The sequence below is a fragment of the Dermacentor silvarum genome, chromosome 9, assembly GCF_013339745.2.
Source record: "Dermacentor silvarum isolate Dsil-2018 chromosome 9, BIME_Dsil_1.4, whole genome shotgun sequence".
Classification (NCBI taxonomy): domain Eukaryota; kingdom Metazoa; phylum Arthropoda; class Arachnida; order Ixodida; family Ixodidae; genus Dermacentor; species Dermacentor silvarum.
Window position 1 is genome coordinate 3,736,365 of NC_051162.1, and position 18,195 is coordinate 3,754,559.

At 49.5% G+C, this 18,195-nt stretch overlaps 1 protein-coding gene across 1 annotated transcript; it reads left to right on the plus strand.

Annotated features, from left to right (window-relative positions):
• Positions 1-1,653: 1,653 nt before the first annotated feature.
• On the plus strand, positions 1,654-16,468 carry LOC125940290 (acetylcholinesterase-like). The gene is made up of 2 exons (XM_049656312.1): positions 1,654-1,659; positions 15,254-16,468. Exons 1-2 carry the CDS (start codon positions 1,654-1,656, stop codon positions 16,466-16,468), a joined length of 1,221 nt encoding a protein of 406 aa, XP_049512269.1.
• Positions 16,469-18,195: the final 1,727 nt, after the last annotated feature.

Here is an 18,195-nt window from a genome sequence, read left to right on the forward strand (position 1 = left end):
ATGTGACGTTCTCGTTCGAGAGCCTCGTTGAGCGCTTGTGCGTCAAGGCATATTGACATTTCACCATTTTTCTTGGTTCCAACAACTAATCTGCTCACCCACTGCGTTGGTTCTGTTACGCTTTTTATGACACCTTCTTTTTCCAGGCTTGCCAATGTTTGTTCTAATTGCGGTTTAATGCTGACAGGAACTTTGCAACTTGTTATCGCTTTCGGAACAGCGTCTGGCTCAGTCACCAAGTGTACTTTTCCCGGGAGTGTTCCTAGAGTGCCTCCAAAAACATCTGGGTATTTTTCCACTATGTGATGAGTGAAATACTCTTCGAGAATTTAATCGATTCCAGCCACAAGGTTGTAGTCTATGGTTATCAGACCCATTTTCTCGGCTGTCGTTCTTCCGATCAGAGGAGTGAAGTCATATTTAACCACTACAAATTCTACAGAATGTATCTGTCCGCTTGCGGTTGTAACTTCTAGTTGCGCCTTGCCTGAACAGTGAACCTTGCTTCCATTCCACGTTCGCAGTGTTGTTGTGCACGGTTGTGTCTGCTGTACCTTGACGTGTCTAGACGGGATGACGTCCACAGCTGCACCGCTGTCCACTTGAAATTTCACTTGTGTTCCGTTCACTCTCAGAAACGTGTGGACTGAGCTTACTTTGTTGCTTCAATTGAACTGCCAGTATGGTTTCATCCTTGCTATCTAGTTCCAAGCCAGCAACTACTCTGCTGCGTTTACAAACTGCTGCGAAGTGATTTCGTTTCTTGCGCTTGCTGATTGTTTGTTTCCAAGCTGGGCATGCTTCTCTTTTGCGCTCGTGGCTACCACCGCAATACCTTCATTTTGGTATGTTAGATTTTTGTGTCCTTCCTTTTGCGCTTTTCGAGTTGGCATTGGTGCGATGGACAAATTTCTTTACTACGTGCACAGTCTCGTTGCTTGGTGTAGTACCCTCTTTAAATGTTTTCATTTGAATTATCGTAGCTTCGTGTGCTCAACACACCTTTTCAACCTTCTCTAGGGTCATATCTTCCAGCTTGAGAATGTCTGCACGAGCCTTTTCGTCATAGAAGCCACACACGATATGGTCGAGGATCATTTTTTCTCTTTCGTTTCCGAATTCACAGTCGTGCGCTTTGAGCTTCAAATCTGCTACGAAGCTGTCGAACTGCTCTTCCTCCCGTTGCATGCGAGTTCGGAAGACGTATCGCGAGTACAGCTCATTGTGCTTGGGTAAGAAATGCGCGTCGAGGAGGCTGATGACATAAGCATAGTTAAATTCTGGATTTGGCCTTTCCGCAGTTGGTTCCCCGAAGTCCAAAGTGTTGTAGATATCAAGCAGTGAAGAACCACCGACGGTCAAAAGAAGTGCTACTTGCCGGTCAGATGGTGCTCTCGCTGTTTTAGTTGCTTTGAGGTACAGCGTGAAGCTCTGCTTGAAGGCTCGCCATTGTTCCGCAGCGTTTCCTCTGGAGTCTAATTTCGCAGGTGCAGGAATCTTTTCCATTGCTGATGCGCTGAAATTAGAACTAGTTCACTTCTGACACCATGTTTCGTTATGTCTCTTTTAGTGGGAGGTAGAACATTGGATTTGTGTTAATTCGGGTTAACTGAATTTATTAAGCATGGAGTACATAGGAATGGGTGTGGTTACATGGAGGTACAGAGAATAGAGTGAGTAGACGGGGCGGCCAACGAGCAAGAGAGGAGCAGGAGGGCCAGACGCAACTTGATACTTCGTCTGCTCCAAGTTCATAGAGGAGGACGGTTGCCACGACGGAGGGAGCGGAGGTTTCAGAAGGGGCGTGCGGCCAGTGTGTAAACTACTGTAAACACTGTTCGTACGGAATGGTGGCGCCATCTCCTGAACCTTCTTGTAACAGAGGAGATGTTTGGTGACCTGTTCTGGGCCATCTTAGAAGAGCTGTCAGAGAATACGCTGAGTCAAGTTGGGTGCCTCTTGCGCTTTCATGAACTGAGTGCGCGCACCATTAACTTTTTAACAGCGGAGTTGTTTAAGCTTTTTGCTTCCCCGCGTAGTGTTCACAAAAACTCGCCTAGCTATGACGTCACTGCGCACAGCTGCGCCTCGCATCACCTTGCGATAGCCACTCAATAGCTAATCGATAATGGATCAATAAACAATAAATTCCGGAAAATGCTAGGGATGACTTGGTAGTGCTTAGTCTAGCCCGAATACGTGGCCAATACCTTGCGATAGCCAATCCATAGTTAATCGATAATCGATCAGTAATCAATAAATTCCGGAAAAGCATAACCCGCATAAGGCCAGGACCAGCTAGGTGTCAATCAGCTCCGCTGTTTCTTTAGCTTTGCGCCACTTGTGCAAGCTACGCTAATTTCTATTTATTCACGCGCATATATACCTTTCTATTTATTCACACAGACACCTTGCATAAAAAAAACATTCTTAAGCCCGTTTCACATGGTGCGATTTTGCAGTGCGTTTTTCGCAGCTACGATTTTCGCAGATGCGAAATTCGCAATCCCGTTTCACATGGATCTACGGCAGCTGCGTTTTTCGCATACTCGTTAAGCATTCTGAATGGTTATGACGTATGGGTGAACCGCCTCCTATTGGTCGTCTGTTTCCACCGCTACAGTGGCTACCACCACACCTGTGTTTTTCGCAGAGAAGTTCAGCACGCCGACCATCTAAAAAACGCACGCACGAAGGGTCCGGCGGCCTATTTTCCGCAGCTGCGAATTCGTACGTGCGAATTCGCAGACAAAATCGCACCATGTGAAACGTGCTTTAGGCAAGGTTCCTTGAGCAGCGGTGGGGATCCAGTCTTGAAGTAAATGCAGCGAGGAAACATGCCAAGCTGCTGTAGGTGAAGTTGGTTTCCACGTAGGCCTAAATAATTTGCCTAGATTATGTCCCTTATGACAGTTCAAGTCTTAGCTATATATAGGGGCATACAGCTGTTTCTTACTTGGTTTTCTTTGATAAAGCATTCATTGGTTTACAGGAAAGTTGGGCTGTTATTTTTGTGGGTAACAAATTTGGTCTTGCTAGCTGGCGTATAACTGCCCCAGACAAAAGCGTTAAGCAAGTAAAAGCAGCGAGAAAACGTGCCAAGCTGCTGTATGGGAAAAGTAAACTGCGTGAATGGTTTAGGTGGCAGGAAGAAACACACGACATTTAAAAACGCAGCTTCTGCGCTTCGTCGTATGCGTTTCTTCCTGTCGTGCAGTTTACCGTTCTTTCAGTATGAACCAACTAGCGCGATATATGTCGTCGCTGTAGGTGGATACCAATTTCGCATGGTATCACTAAGGCTACGTTCACACTCGGGAAGCGGCAAGCGGGCGGAAAGGCCAAAGCGGCCGGAAAATCTTTTCCGCGTTTGTCCAAGTTGTTCACATTTGTTTTGCTATCGCCGCTGCCACCGCTGCCGCTTTCGCCCACATCCATCTAGTCTGCGTATGTTTGTCGGCGTGGTGGCGCTCATTATCGCACCATTTCGAGCGGTATGTTCATTCATTTTCCCACCCGTCATCAAAAGTGTTCGTTTCGCGCAACTTTGCGTGTCATCTGCGACCTTCGGTAAATTCCTCGTAGCCGTTCCGTAATTCTCATACGGGCACGTTATCGCTGAGTCAAAGGATGGTGCCTAGGCGTGATTATATTTCTTTAATAGCTTTTATTTACTGGTTGTAATAACATTTCATCATTTCGTATTATTGCAGCGCCTCCAGTACACCAAAGCTAAAACCCGGGTTGGCCCTTGTGTTGGGGCTCGCCGAAGCCTGCGCGTTCTACGTGAGACCTGAGCCCAATCAAAAGTCTTTATAGGAGGCGTTGTCCCAATCTATTGTCGCGACGAGAAAACCACCGCGTAACGGAACAAGCGCCCTGCGACTTCTGCAACATACCGCGCCCGTGCGAGCAGAATTGCGGAGCGCCAACAAGGAATCTGCCCAACTTTTTTCTGCCACAGAAGTGGGCGAAGAAATTGTTTTTTATACTTCTACCTACTTGTTTCCTAGAAATGGACAATGAATAAACGGAAGGAGCGGACACCTCGGAAGCGGCTGTGGTGGGTTCGCCCAGCTTTGCAAAAGCGCGAGAAGTTGGGTCACCCCAAGGCTTCGCGACCGGAGGCTGCACCTCCGGTCGCGCGACGTTGAATACTATCGCGAGTATTGCTGACAGTACGTTTTAGTACCACTCTTGTCGTAGAGAAAGTGGTGGATCTAGATCGCGTCGAGCACCATCGCAGCCTACACTTTTGGTGCCATGTACAATTTTACGACCGGATTTTACATGCTAGTGGAGCTTCCGGTCGAGCGGAACGACTTTCCGCCGCGATTCCGCCTGGTTTTCCGCCCGCTTCGCCGCCTAGGCGGGCGGATTTTGAGAAGTTTTTGCCGCTTCCGCCTGCTTCGAGACCAAGTGTGAACGTAGCCTAATTCGGGAGAACGCCAGCGAGCGTGAAACACGCGCATGGTGCCCGGCCGCACGAGGCTGCGGCGAGGCAGTGGAGCGCCATGGAACGCCATCTGGCGGCTGCCCAACAGCGGCGGTAAGCGCACGGGCGGACAACTGAAGCCAGTCTAGCACCGTTGGCTTCGGCGAAGGTGCGCGCATCCTGGTCCGGCTCGGTAGTAACTACGGCAGCCAGTCGAGCTGCGACGCCCACAGCTACAGGAATGCCAGTGGCCGAGTTCGCATTGTGCGCCGTGATATATTCTCGACCGGGTGAGGTGGGTCGTCACCGCAGGAATCAGGAGACGACGATGAAGGCGGGCATCATGATGATGAAAAATAGAAAAGATTGTATTCACTTCATTGGTACATGGTTTTGACTCTATCCGAGTCTCGAGCGGTTCTGGTTAACATGGGGGCCAGGACGGCCTTAAATCCCCTCGTGGTGGCCGGCGTTTCCTTCGGGGAAGTCCTCTCTCCGGTGGTCAAGTTGACGACCTCCTCGCCCTCGGGTCCTCCTTCTTGGTAGCTCGCCGTTTTCGTCTGCTCCGTAGAGGTGAGACGCTCTCTCGGGGCTGAAGGGGATTATCTCGTCACGGGAAAAGCGCTGGGGCTTGCTTCCCACATTGGACAGATACAGATTCCAGGCATAACCTGCAGATGACTCCTTCGGGGAACTTGTGGAAGTGTCAGACCTCTGTCGGGCGGTCAAGTTGGCGACCTCCTCTCCCTTGGGTCTTCCTTCTTGGTATCTCGCTGTTTTCGTCTGCTCCGTAGAGGTCAGACGCTCTCTCGGGGATGAAAGAGGATTATCTCGTCACGGGAAAGGCGCTCGAGCTTGATTCCCACATTTTACAGGTGCAGTTCCAAGCCGATCATAACAGCCCGTCCACCGCCACAGGAGGTCTCGAAGGGGTTGCAGCATCCAAGCACCTCGAAGAGACCATAGATCCCGTGCCTCTGCTTTGTTTCGCCGTTCGTTCCAAGGCAGGCCAGGTGACACCCTCTGGAAATAGACCACGCCAAGCCCAAGGCACAACAAACAGAGAGCACCCAACTAACCATGAGAACTGCCAGGTTTACACATTCTTCACACAAAACCTTATCATGATTAAACCTGCAGCCCTCATTCGAGCTTCCCGAAAATAACAAAAGGAAAAAACCAGACTTGAGTGCATATTTCAATTAGCCTAATACCTAACGTTTTTGTTTCTCCTGCCCGGGAAAGCCACATTTATTGAGAGACTGAGAGTGCATTGAAAATGATCAGACGGATAAATGCTGCGCAGTGAGTTAGTTACTCGTTGGGTCAATAGTATCTGCCAGTACCAGCGCTTCTAAGGCAAAATGTACTGCGCTCTGATGACCGCTTGAACTCCTAATTAAGCTGATTTATAAAGTGGCATTTAAAGCCAGAAAACAAAAAGCCATACTCTATCTGCAATGGTAGCCGATAAACGCACCTACCCTGTAAGCATTGAATTACCCAAAATGGTTTGTTTCTACAAACCTCCATATCAATGCGTATCTAAAAAACAGCGCGTTCACGAGCCACCACCGTCGCAAAACCTGCTTCGCAGTTTTATTCGCGTAACTGGCGCGCATAACAATCATCACAACGAATCACCGAGATTAACGCGGAACCTTTGAAATTAAAAGAAATAAGGTCTCAATAACTAACAAATGAAAAAAAGATGCAACGTGCTCTATTTACAAATTTACAAACGGGAACTTTATGGAGACGCCCAATTCGACAATTACTACCTCCTAATGCGCACTCGACTAGGTCGCAATCTGAAAGTCATTGGGCCTCGCCATGGGAAATAAAGGGTGCCAGACACACACTGCCCCCTCCCGTCACCTGTCAATTCGTGTGGCCGCAGCTTTCTTTTGCGTCTCAGGGAGGGAGGCCGTAAACGCGAGGAGAATCGCCATTCTTCCTTTGCTCTCCCTCTCGCGGCGCATTCCCCCTCATTGACTGTTTGACTGGCCCTGTGCTTGCGCGCGTACCTCATCCAGGTTGCCCCTTCCAGCCGCATTCCTACTCGCGGAGACGCGCCCTGTTCTGTTGTCAGCCGCCTTTGGCGACGTCTCCGTTTTCTCAACCACCGTAACGAGCTCTTTGAAGTTCTGCGTGGTGGCCTGTTCCCTTCGCTTACGGGCTGCGGTGTGTCTGTCTCGAACTTGCGCTGTGCTAAATACTTCGCTCGTTTGCGCTGTCTGAAAAATTTTTGCCTCGCCAGGCGGTCACCGAATGTGCCTGTGCAATGCTCGATCGTCCGGGTCCTGCCCTGTTTGGCCGCCATATCAGTCTCCTCTCCTTTGGACGATTCCGGAAACCCGCTCAAATGCGGAGGTACAAGGGAGGTTTTCAGCGCCTCCTTGACCTTTTTAGGGCTGCTAAAACAAGCCTTGTCTCCGCAAGGAACGTGCTCCGGAATAGCCACTGCTTCTACCTTCGCGACGTAATTGCTCTCTTCTGCCGCGATTCCTTCTTTAACAACCTTCAAATGGTCTAAATAGCCCTCCGAATGTGACATTTCCAAATTAGTTTCTAATTCCTCTACCAGCCTCTGCTGCGGTATGCCCACTGAGCCGAATGCCTCCTCGCTAGCACCTTTTCCCCCGCTTTCATTAGTTATGTGCTGCGCTTCCTGAGTGCCTATGTCATGAGGCCTTTTCCTTTCTTCATTGCCTTGCCTTATCTCCGCCGCGATCTCATGAGCCTGGGGACGCGGGAGAGCTTGGGCCGTATAGTCGCCAAAACTCAGACCCTTTTTCTTTAGCAGCATTTCCGAGCGATTTGAAAATAAGTAGGGGTACTGTTTGGACAGATTCTGCGATACCGCGGCTTCAGTCATCAATAGTCCGAACGGCCCCTCGATCTTTACGCTGGCTATGGGCAAGCAAACACTATCCTCCTCAACTACCTGCCGGATCCACGCATGTTCCCCGGTAAAATCCTCAGGTTGCACATACGCAGGGTGGACGATGTCCATTGTCGCAGCCGAGTCCCTAAGTACCCTACATGGCGTTCCGTTCACTGCGAGGTCGCGAATGTAGGGTTCTAAGAGCTCCAAGTTTCCGTCGTCGTTGACGAAAGAAAAAACAATCCTAGGCTTCCGACAGCCGATCGCAAGGTGTCCAGGCTCCTGGCAACGGAAACAGACGACCGGTTTTCTAGCCTCAAACGCCCTTTCTGTTTTTCTTTCGTCTTTCGCTGCACTGTTATTCTGGCCAAAATTATCTGTCGGCATGTCTTTGGTCTCACTTCCAGCTTTCTCTTTGTGAAAGGGGCGCCTGTTTTTCTCTTTGCCGAATTTAGTCAACGGCCTGACGCGCGTTTTCTCGGATTCGCGACGTGCGGCGAATTCATCTGCTAGCACTGCAGCACGTTCTAAGCCCTTCTCGCCCGACCTATCTTGAATCCACAGGCGCATCTCTTCGCTCAAGGACCCATAGAACTGCTCCATGCAGATTAGCTCAACAACCTTGTCGTGACAACCGAACGCATCTTCCCCTTTTAGCCACTCAATTAAATTGGCTTTCAGTTTGTAAGTGAAATCTTGAAAAGACTCGCCCGGTGTCCTAGCTGCCTCCCGAAAACGGCGGCGGAAAGCCTCCGCTGAGAGCCGATATTTCCTTAGCAACGCAGCTTTTACTTTCTGATAATCTTCTGACTCGTCCTTCGTTAGCCTTGCAATTATTTCGGCTGCTTCGCCAGGAAGAACGGTCAGAATCTGTTGCGGCCAACTCTCTAGTGCCAACCCGTTTCTCTCGCAGGTTCGTTCAAAAATAACGAGAAACAATCCCATGTCATCGTTAACCTTGTACGACGGCATGAGATCCCTTATTTTCACTCTTGCTTCACCTGAATTCCTTTCATCTATTGAGAGGTTATTTGCTGATTGCCTTGCCAGATCCCGCTGCACGTCTAGTTCTTTTAGCTTTAGTTCGTGAGCTCTCTGTTCCTCCCGTTCCTTTATTTCTGCAGCTCTCTGTTCCTCTCGTTCCTTTCTTTCTGCAGCTCTCTGTTCCCTCTCTTCTGCAGCGTTTTGCTCAGCTTTCTCAGCTCGTTTCTCTATCTCTTCCCATGCTTCTGAAATTTCGTCATCAAGAGCCCCGCACTTCTCAATCGCCTCAACAAGCTGCGGCTTTCTCTGACTTTTCCCGACCTCAATTCCCAGCTCTTCACAAAGTAATAACAACTCTGGCTTTTTCCGTTTGCCCAAATCCATGGTCAATCCCGAACGAGGACTTTCTTACTCTGCTGTGACGTGAGGAAGCTTTCAACAGGAGCCTGCACGTACAGAAACTAATTTGCCGTTTTAGAAAACACAGAAGCTAAAACCTGGCAAATTCTCAAAGAAAGTCAAGCGCTCACCATTTTGCTGAAGCCAGGACGAAGGGTGGAGTATCCCATTGCTGCCAACCAGCTGATATATTCTCGACCGGGTGAGGTGGGTCGTCACCGCAGGAATCAGGAGACGACGATGAAGGCGGGCATCATGATGATAGAAAAGATTGTATTCACTTCATTGGTACATGGTTTTGACTCTATCCGAGTCTCGAGCGGTTCTGGTTAACATGGGGGCCAGGACGGCCTTAAATCCCCTCGTGGTGGCCGGCGTTTCCTTCGGGGAAGTCCTCTCTCCGGTGGTCAAGTTGACGACCTCCTCGCCCTCGGGTCCTCCTTCTTGGTAGCTCGCCGTTTTCGTCTGCTCCGTAGAGGTGAGACGCTCTCTCGGGGCTGAAGGGGATTATCTCGTCACGGGAAAAGCGCTGGGGCTTGCTTCCCACATTGGAGAGATACAGATTCCAGGCATAACCTGCCGATGACTCCTTCGGGGAACTTGTGGAAGTGTCAGACCTCTGTCGGGCGGTCAAGTTGGCGACCTCCTCTCCCTTGGGTCTTCCTTCTTGGTATCTCGCTGTTTTCGTCTGCTCCGTAGAGGTCAGACGCTCTCTCGGGGATGAAAGAGGATTATCTCGTCACGGGAAAGGCGCTCGAGCTTGATTCCCACATTTTACAGGTGCAGTTCCAAGCCGATCATAACAGCCGCGAACGCGCGAATGCATTCTGCTTCACGCTTGCGTGTCTCTCGCCGGAGCAAAGCGAGATTCGCCCGGCGACGTCGTTGCCTTTCTGCGCCTTTTAGCGCACCAGTTGCCTTAGGTGGTGCCATCGCAAGCGAAGCGCAGTAGGCGATGCACTGCTCATGCACGACGAAGTCGCAATCCGTAGGCGACGAGGCGCCACATTCTAATCCGACGCTAACTGCCCACACGAGGCCACACAAATACGCGGGTTTGTCTGATCTTCGTGCTTGTGGATTTAGACGTTCTTGTGCGCTTCATATGCCTTCTTTGCCGTAAATTTCAGAGCAATTTATACTTTTCCAAGTGCAGTAGACGCTGCGAACGCGCACAATCGCTACTAATTACAACTCTTCAGCTTGTCGAGGTGGCCAAATCGGAACTGAACCAAGCGTCTCAATGCACTAGCTTGCCCGCGATAAATTCATAAGGGCGTTTTATGTCCCTTGTCGATGCATGCGTCCGTGGGGAAATGGCTTCAATGTCGGTCTTCTCTCCTACAGGTCCTGCGTTCGAATCGTGCCATCAGACAATTTTAACGATGCTTTTCATTGCATAATTATTTATTGTATAATTACTGTATGAAACTCTACGCACGAGGCGACACCTGGTTCTATATTCTCTGGCTACACCGCATTGGACCCACTTGGACACCCTGCGCTGTGACTACCGAAGCACTCCCTGTCGGCGCTCGTTAGTGTCACGATGCAGTACTTCGCATCACCGCTCCTAGATGACCCGACGTCACATCCATTGCCGGAAATCAGTCGTAAAACCCGGCATAAGACCCTTTCGTGTTAAAATTAAGTGCTCATTTCGCAGCACAGCCCTTTCCGTACAGTTCTCGCAAAACAGTTTTTCTTGAAGCACTGCATACATGATACCAGCCAAAAGCCAGCACTGGTCGGGCTTGTCTCATGAATGCTGGAAGATGCTGGCAGCTCACAGACCTGCGACAGCAGCCACCAGCCAGAGCATGTCGTGCATGGCATTTTCAGAGCCGCAGCAAATACAATGCTGAACCACAGTGGCATTCCATAAGAACAAGTGCCAACTGGACATAAAGAGGCGCGCGCGCACACACACACAAGCACACAAACACAGTGTTACTTCCCATTCTTGAACCCCGCTGCTACTTCATGCATTACAGACATCAGCGTAATCCTAGCATATCCGAGTGCGGTACCAGAACAATTAGAAATGCTTGACAACCTAACTTCTTTGCTTGAGGCGTCACAATGCTCAACAATTTGCACGAAGCTGCAAATAACAACTTGCCCCCCCCCCCCCACCTTTAGAAGTATAAGCTTGAAACCGTTATAACCTGATTTATAAATGCTCCCCAGTTTAAGATTCCATAGCTTATCATGCATTGCTATTGCTAGCTCAACCAGAAATGGCTTTGTTTCTTCCAGGCAGCGAAAAAATATACTTTGGTAGCATTGCTGTTCTTTTCATAAACAGTAGGGAGAGTACAGCTAGATATTTCCGTTGACGAAATAATACCTAATTATAGTACAATGTGTAATGAACTAAGCTGCCTTGAAAAGACTTCGCTGCTGTTTGCAGCAATCGCAATTCTTCCAGACACCATGTTCTCTGGGAGTTTCCTCACTGGAAGCGACAGGTTTGCAACAAATCAGCTTGAATATATAATAAACTTGTAATCATAATCATCACTATCGAAAGCCTACATGGTCGAGAGTCTGAACGTTTGCTCCTTTTAACAGCGCAGCTGTCTAAGCCGGCCGTTATTCCGTTAGTCGCCCACAAAAAATGTGGGCCGATCCTGGCGGTAGTGCAGAAAGGGTCCAAGCGCAATGGCACATACCCCTGTGAACTAGCGAAGCTGAGCCTGGCTAAATCTAGCTAAGCATGGTTGGGACTATTTTAGCTTAGTAAGTCATCGATCCGCAATCGATAGCCAATCAATAGCTATTCGACAATCGATCAATAATCAATAAATTTTGGAAAATGCTGCGGATGACTTGGTAGTGCTTAGCCTAGCCCAAATACTTAGCCAATATCTTGTGATAGTCAATCGATTGCCAATCAATAGCTAATCAATGATTGATCAATCATCAATAAATTCCGGAAAATGCTTCGGATGACTTGGTAGTGCTTAGCCTAGAACAAATACGTGGCCAATACCTTGCGATAGCCAAACGATAGCTGATCAATAAGCTTATCAATAATCTATCAATAATCAATAAATTCTGGAAAATGCTGGGGATGACTTGGTGGTGTTTAGCCTAGCACAAATAGGTGGCCAATACCTTGCAATACGCAATCAATAGCTCATCGATCAATAATCAATAAATTCCAGAAAATGCTGGGAATGACTTGGTAGTGCTTAGCACGTTTCAGCTTCGCACAAATACGTGGCCAATACCTAGCGATAGCCAATCGTTAGCTAATCGATAATTTATCAATAATTATTAAATTCCGGAAATTGCTGGGGATGACTTGGTGGTGCTTAGGCTAGCCCAAATACGGGGCCAATACCTTGAGATAGCCAATCAGTGGCTAATCAATAATAGATCAATAATAAATTTCGGGAAATGCTGGGGATGACTTGGTAGTGCTTAGCCTAGCCCAAATACGTGGCCAATACTTGCGATAGCCAATCAATAGCTAATCAATAATCGATGAATAATCAATAAATACCGCAAAATGCTGGGGATGACTTGGTAGTACTTAGCCTAGCCCAAAAGCCAGCTAGGTGCCCATCAGCTCCGCTGTCTCTTCAGCATTGCGCCTCCAGTGCAAGCTACGCTAAATTTTTTTTACTATACACGATGAAGCCAAAATCGAGGCCCATCTCATCCATGTGACGTTATGCTAGCTTGCGGAGACCTGGTTATTTTCTAGGTGGTGTTGCGGTGACGCTCATATTAGGGAGCCTATACGCAAGCGCTGTTTGAGGGTGGTGACAACCTTTGTAAGGGTACTTGCCTCCGCCAGCTAAATTGGCGGGTAAAATTTTCCTCCAAATATAGGATGCGGGACAAATCGGAGAGATCAGCCGACAGACCACATCTCCCGCAACCCTTGGTGACGTGAAAATAATTAACTTTCTTTATTAACCTTTGGCCTCAGCAGCCAGATACACACTCCATGTCTGGGAGCAGTACATGGCACGTCTACGTTTTAGTTAAACAGGCTTGTAAGCACAGTTTTTATTACAGCACACTTCAAAAAACACCGATAATTTATAGTGTGTACAAGTGGAAGGCAATGACAATGCTTAATGCACTGTCCCTTATAACTTGTTGTTTTATATGCTATATAAAAAAGAAGTTTGATGTGTTAAAATAAAAATGTCACAGTTTCGCCCTAAGGGCGAAGCAATGAATGCGATAGCAACACAGCAATGTCATACGAAGTAAGGTAAGCGGCTTTGGTAGCAATATGAATTGTAGTAAACATGAGCTGATTAAGTAAGCAGGTGTGCTGCGGCGTAAGTAGACCGACATGAAGAGAGACTCGATGACCACGAGAAGGCGCGTGTGAAAAGGTGGTGTTGATGAGAAGCGCTTCCCGTGGGCAGCGCGTGCGAAGGGACACACCTGTAGCGCTGCACTGCCGATCCGGGCAGCATTGCATGTGTAGCGTGCGTTGGAAAATGTGGCCCGACTATTAATAACTGAATGAACAAGCGTGGTGTGAGCGCGCACAAACAAACATGAATAGATCACACTTAATGACTGCAGACAACGACCGTCAAAACTCTGTCAGCAAGCGGATACGCCGTAGCGGCGAAGGTACGTGCGATCTATCGCTTCAACGGAAACTGAGCGGCGAATGCGCGGCGCATAAAGGTCAGAGCCGTGTGGAGATAAGAGACGGTGCGAGCGAGCGACGAGCGCGGTTGTTGGCAGAGTGGAAGTGCGCCCCCCCCCCCCCCCCCGCTCCTTCCGGCGCTGGCTTCCCGCTTCCTTGCTTGCGCGTGGGAGATTGAGTGCGTTCGCTCTCTGTGATAGCGCGCGTCCCCGCACGCTTCCGCTCGGGCATACGGCACGCGGAGAAGATTTTATCTATAGGCAACCTCACGGCGACGACGACGGCGACGCCGACGGCAGAAATCCGGTTGAAGTGTCCATATAATTGCTATCGCAATAAAAGGAAAATGCCACTAGTATATCAAAGATGTGTGCAGGTTTTGTGTGCGCGTAGGTGCAAAACTCAATTAAAGGAATTTAATAGATCGCGTGCTCGAGCGTGATAAAAATAAAAAATAGAAATGCGCCGCGACTTCAAGCGCGATTGGGACTCAAAATGCGTACTCACCAAGTTTGGCGTTAAATAGCAGTCAAAATTTTGGTGCTGTCAACACCCTAAAACAGCGCTTGCATGTCGGCTCCCTAGCCCATACTTATAAAGAAAGCGACTACTTCAACAGGGACGTAGGCAATTGTGTAGGAGAAGACAAAGGACTACGCAATTGTATTATCGACACGAGTTTACATTTAGTAGGTTTCAGCGTCATGAGCCACACATTCCTGCACGTGGATGAGATCAGCGGGGAGCGTAGATTCGTCCGAGTCGTTAATGATGTTTTATAACGCACTCGTCGGCGGACATGCGCATGTTACAGGAGACAGAGTCATAAGGATCACGGGAGAGAACTAGCCGCAATCGCGTGGTTTCCGCAGCACGGGAAACGCCCTCCGACGGTACATTTGCTGAAGTGGTCGACGCTCACACGTCGGCATCCTTGGCATCGTTCTTGACTGTGCATGTTGTGGGTTTTGCTATTTTTGCTGTTTTAGATTAGTTTGTACCCATTGTTTTCAGCAGTGAATCGAGTGTGTTTGTATGATGACCATCGAGGTTGTCCCTGTGCAGTCTAATGAAACGTCACGCTTGATCGATTTACTGCTTATTATTACTACTCCTTTATATTGAAAGCAGGCTCCGAAGATGGCGTTACGTAATATAGCGGTGTATGCCCTTACCAGAAACTTGCAGGAAAAGGCGATGTTAACGCCCGATTGGAGTGAAATGGCCTACTGCTTAGTGAACTTTTGATTATTTCGGTTTATGGCAAGGTTTTCATAATGTTTACGTTAGTCGGACACTAAAAAGAAAAGCAGCATGCACAGCAGCGTGCGGTTGCGTTTCAGCTTGCTTGTGCTGGGAAACTGCGCAATGGCGGGACGTCCAGGACTTGAAGGCCAGCATTGGGCATTTTACAGCGAAAGCTGTATATGGCTAGGCGAAACGAAAACCCGTTCGTCCCATGTTTCGCTAAACGTCTCCATTGGCTGCGCCGTCAGTTACGTGGTTCTCTACGTCGCACCCAAGCGTGCGCGCTATTGGCAGCGCCGTTAGTGACGTCGTTAGTGAACGCGTTACCGCCGTTGCCACGTTTACGCTGCTCTGCCCGCAACGCCGTTTCCTCGGCTCGCCGTTGTTGCATGCTTTCGATATCTAGTTAGCAGCATCCACCCGACATTGGCGCTTGCGTTCCACTAGAAACACAAACATGTAACCAATAATTGAGAAACGCTTCTATGCAGCCTCGGGATTAACCCACTGCTAAACACCGAGGCTGTACGTTTCAGCTTCGCTGGTTAACCATCTGTACGGATTGCTTGGGGGTGTTTTTTGTACTGCTTTTCTGTTGAAGTTGAAGTAAGTAGCTAGCTGGATTCAGCGTGAGGACAAAGCACCGTCAGCCGCCGTTCGTGTCGTCACGCAGGTGCTGCGTCCATGGTCAACTGGCTTGATCAGGCTCAGCGAAGACTGCCTCTATCTCAACGTGTGGACTGCGGTGGCCCGCTGGGCGGACGAGACGGTGCCGCTTCTCGTCTGGATCCACGGCGGCGGCTTCACGAGCGGCTCCGCTTCCTACGACAACTACTCGGCCGCCGTCTTAGCCGTCCGAAGTGGATGCGTCGTCGCGTCAATCAACTACCGGCTAGGAATCCTAGGATTCCTCAACGCGGACACGCCGGAAGCTCCGGGCAACGTGGGGCTCATGGACCAGCGGTTGGCGCTTCTCTGGCTGCGTCGCAACGCCCGCGCGTTTGGTGCCGACCCGGCGGCGATCACGGTGTTCGGACACAGCGCTGGCGGCATGAGCGTCCACAGCCACATGCTGTCTCCGCTGGGGAGGGGCCTCTTCCGCAGGGCGGTCATGATGAGCGGCAACATGGCGGCCCGGGACTTCTTCGAGTCGGTGCAGGAGAGCGTGGCCAAGGGAGATGCCGTGGCCGCGCTCGTAGGCTGTGCGCACGCCCAGACAACGCTGGCCAGCCGGCCCGACGACGTGCTCGCCTGCCTCCGAACCAAGCCCTCGGGGGAGCTCGTCCGGGCCGCGGCCAGGGCAGTCTCGCCCAAGGTATTCCCTTTCCTGCCGACGTTCCACACGGACTACCTGCCCAGAATGCCAGTGGCGGCCATTAAGAAAGGATTTGTGGCCCACGTGGACGTCCTCGTGGGCGTCACCGCAAACGAAGGCTCAACGGCATTTGCCATCAGGATGAGAGCTGACTTGCAGGCCGAACGGCTCACATCAGTGCCGGAGGCGGCACTGCGGGCTTCGTTGCACGATGTTGTTCGTGCCTGGACAAAGCGAGAGAAGCCTGCAATGCTCGACATTTACGAGAGGCAAGCCGCCGACAAGGAATCGCTTCGGGAGCAATACGTGGCTTACCTCTCGGACAGGTTGTTCGTGTGTCCGACACACTTTGTGGCCGAGCACCACTCTGCCAGGAACAACACTGTGTACTTTTACGTCTTTTCGTACCGTTCACGAAGGGAACCTCCCTCCTGGATTGGCGTTGGTCACAGCATGGAACTGCCTTACTTTTTTGGACGCCCACTCTTCAATAGAGACGGTTTCGCAGAGCAAGGAGCAGATATCAGTGAAGCCGTCATGAAGATGCTGTCAACGTTCGCACAAACAGGGTAAGGGGACTCTATGACCAGACCAATTTTAGCACTTTCCTTTCTCGCGCACGGATGGGGAGGAATACATGCATACATTTGGGGCTCATATATTATATTGCTAGTTTCAGGATTCGTATACTGTATGCGCAGATGCAACGTTATTATGATCCTAACAGGCACGTAGCCAGGGGGGGGGGCGGGGCTGATGGGGCTTCAGCCCCTCCCCCCCCCCCCCGGAAATTTTTTCGTGCTGGCATGCACCGCCGACCAAAACTACCACCGACGCCGACAATCATTCTGGATTTTGTCTACAATGTCCTTTTCACGCTCGAAAAAACATTTCGGCACGAACATTGCAAACTCGGGCTGGATTTCGTGACAACGCCCTTGCACCTGGAGTCACGTAACGCAAGGAGCCCCATCCGAGCACAAACTTTCAACGGCTTTTCGATAGCGAGCGCGCGCGTTGCGACATCTCGCAGCGGCCGCGGAATATACGGAGCGCATGGATTTCAATTACGAAACTTTATGGGTATAAAGTTCTCATAAACTTTTGACGCGAAAGGTGCGCTGACATTTCAAAAGGCATGCTTTAAAAGATTTTCAATTCTAGAACTTTATGGGGTTAATGTCCTCATAAACTTGGGCCAACATGCGCGCACTAGAACGCTCGTGTCCAAGCCGTTCCACAAATGGAAGCGCGCGCTCGCAATCTCCCACACACACGAAAATACTAAATATCACCGTGACTGTCAGCTAGCAGCTGATAATTTTCTCCAAACATTTTCAGGAAGCGTGCCCAATGTGATTGATCAGCTGGACCAGGGCAGGCAAAGTAAAATGTGAGAAAACAGAAGAAAGTGAACGGCCTATTATTGAGGATTTTTTTTTTTTGCGGGCGACAAGGTCTGGCTCTCCGTGGCCACAGGGACAGGGGCCCTATAGATTTAAGCAATGCCCCTGCTGAAAATACAGGCATTTTCAGAGTGCTTCTTCGCATGCGAGCTGATTGTGGAGATACAGTTCTGAAGAACCATTTGGAATGTTGCCCCAGTATTGCCTCGTATTTAAGCCCAGACGCACAAAACCAAATTATAGAAATTTGTGGTGACATTATCAAAGAAAGCTTAGATTCAAAAGCAGGCTGCTTCTCCATACTTCCTGACGAAACGACGGACATAGCTGGAATCGAACAGCCTACTGTTCCTGCAAGGTACCTAAACAAGTATGCCAACGACATCAAGGGAGTGTTTTAGGTTTTAACACCGGAATAGATGCCCATCTCTCACGGCGACAGCAGGTTCTATGTAAATGCGTAAATACTGCTGCAGCTTCTAGTCACCCTTCCAATGACCACTGCCAGCACAGAGAGAATATATTTTTAACAAGAGTTTACTAAAAAACTACTTGCGCTCTACAATGTCTGTGGAACGCATGGTTAGGCTGGCGCTTCTATACACCCACAGAGACGTCGGCATCAACGTGACCGTTTAGCTCAACTTTCCCGCCGAGAGAAGTTTGTCCTTTAGATTGCGAAGCAGCAAAAATCAATGCAAGTAAAAAGCACTGTTCCTTCAGGTCCATAAGTTCTTAATTAACTTTTAAAACCGCAGAAATTTTCGCCGTTTATTCTAGCAGTTAGCATCATGATCACAATTATCACGCGAATACAAAAATTACGAGGATACCAATAACCAATTTTGACCGACCTTGCTCATTGAAAGCCCGGCCCACGCGGCGTTCGCCAAA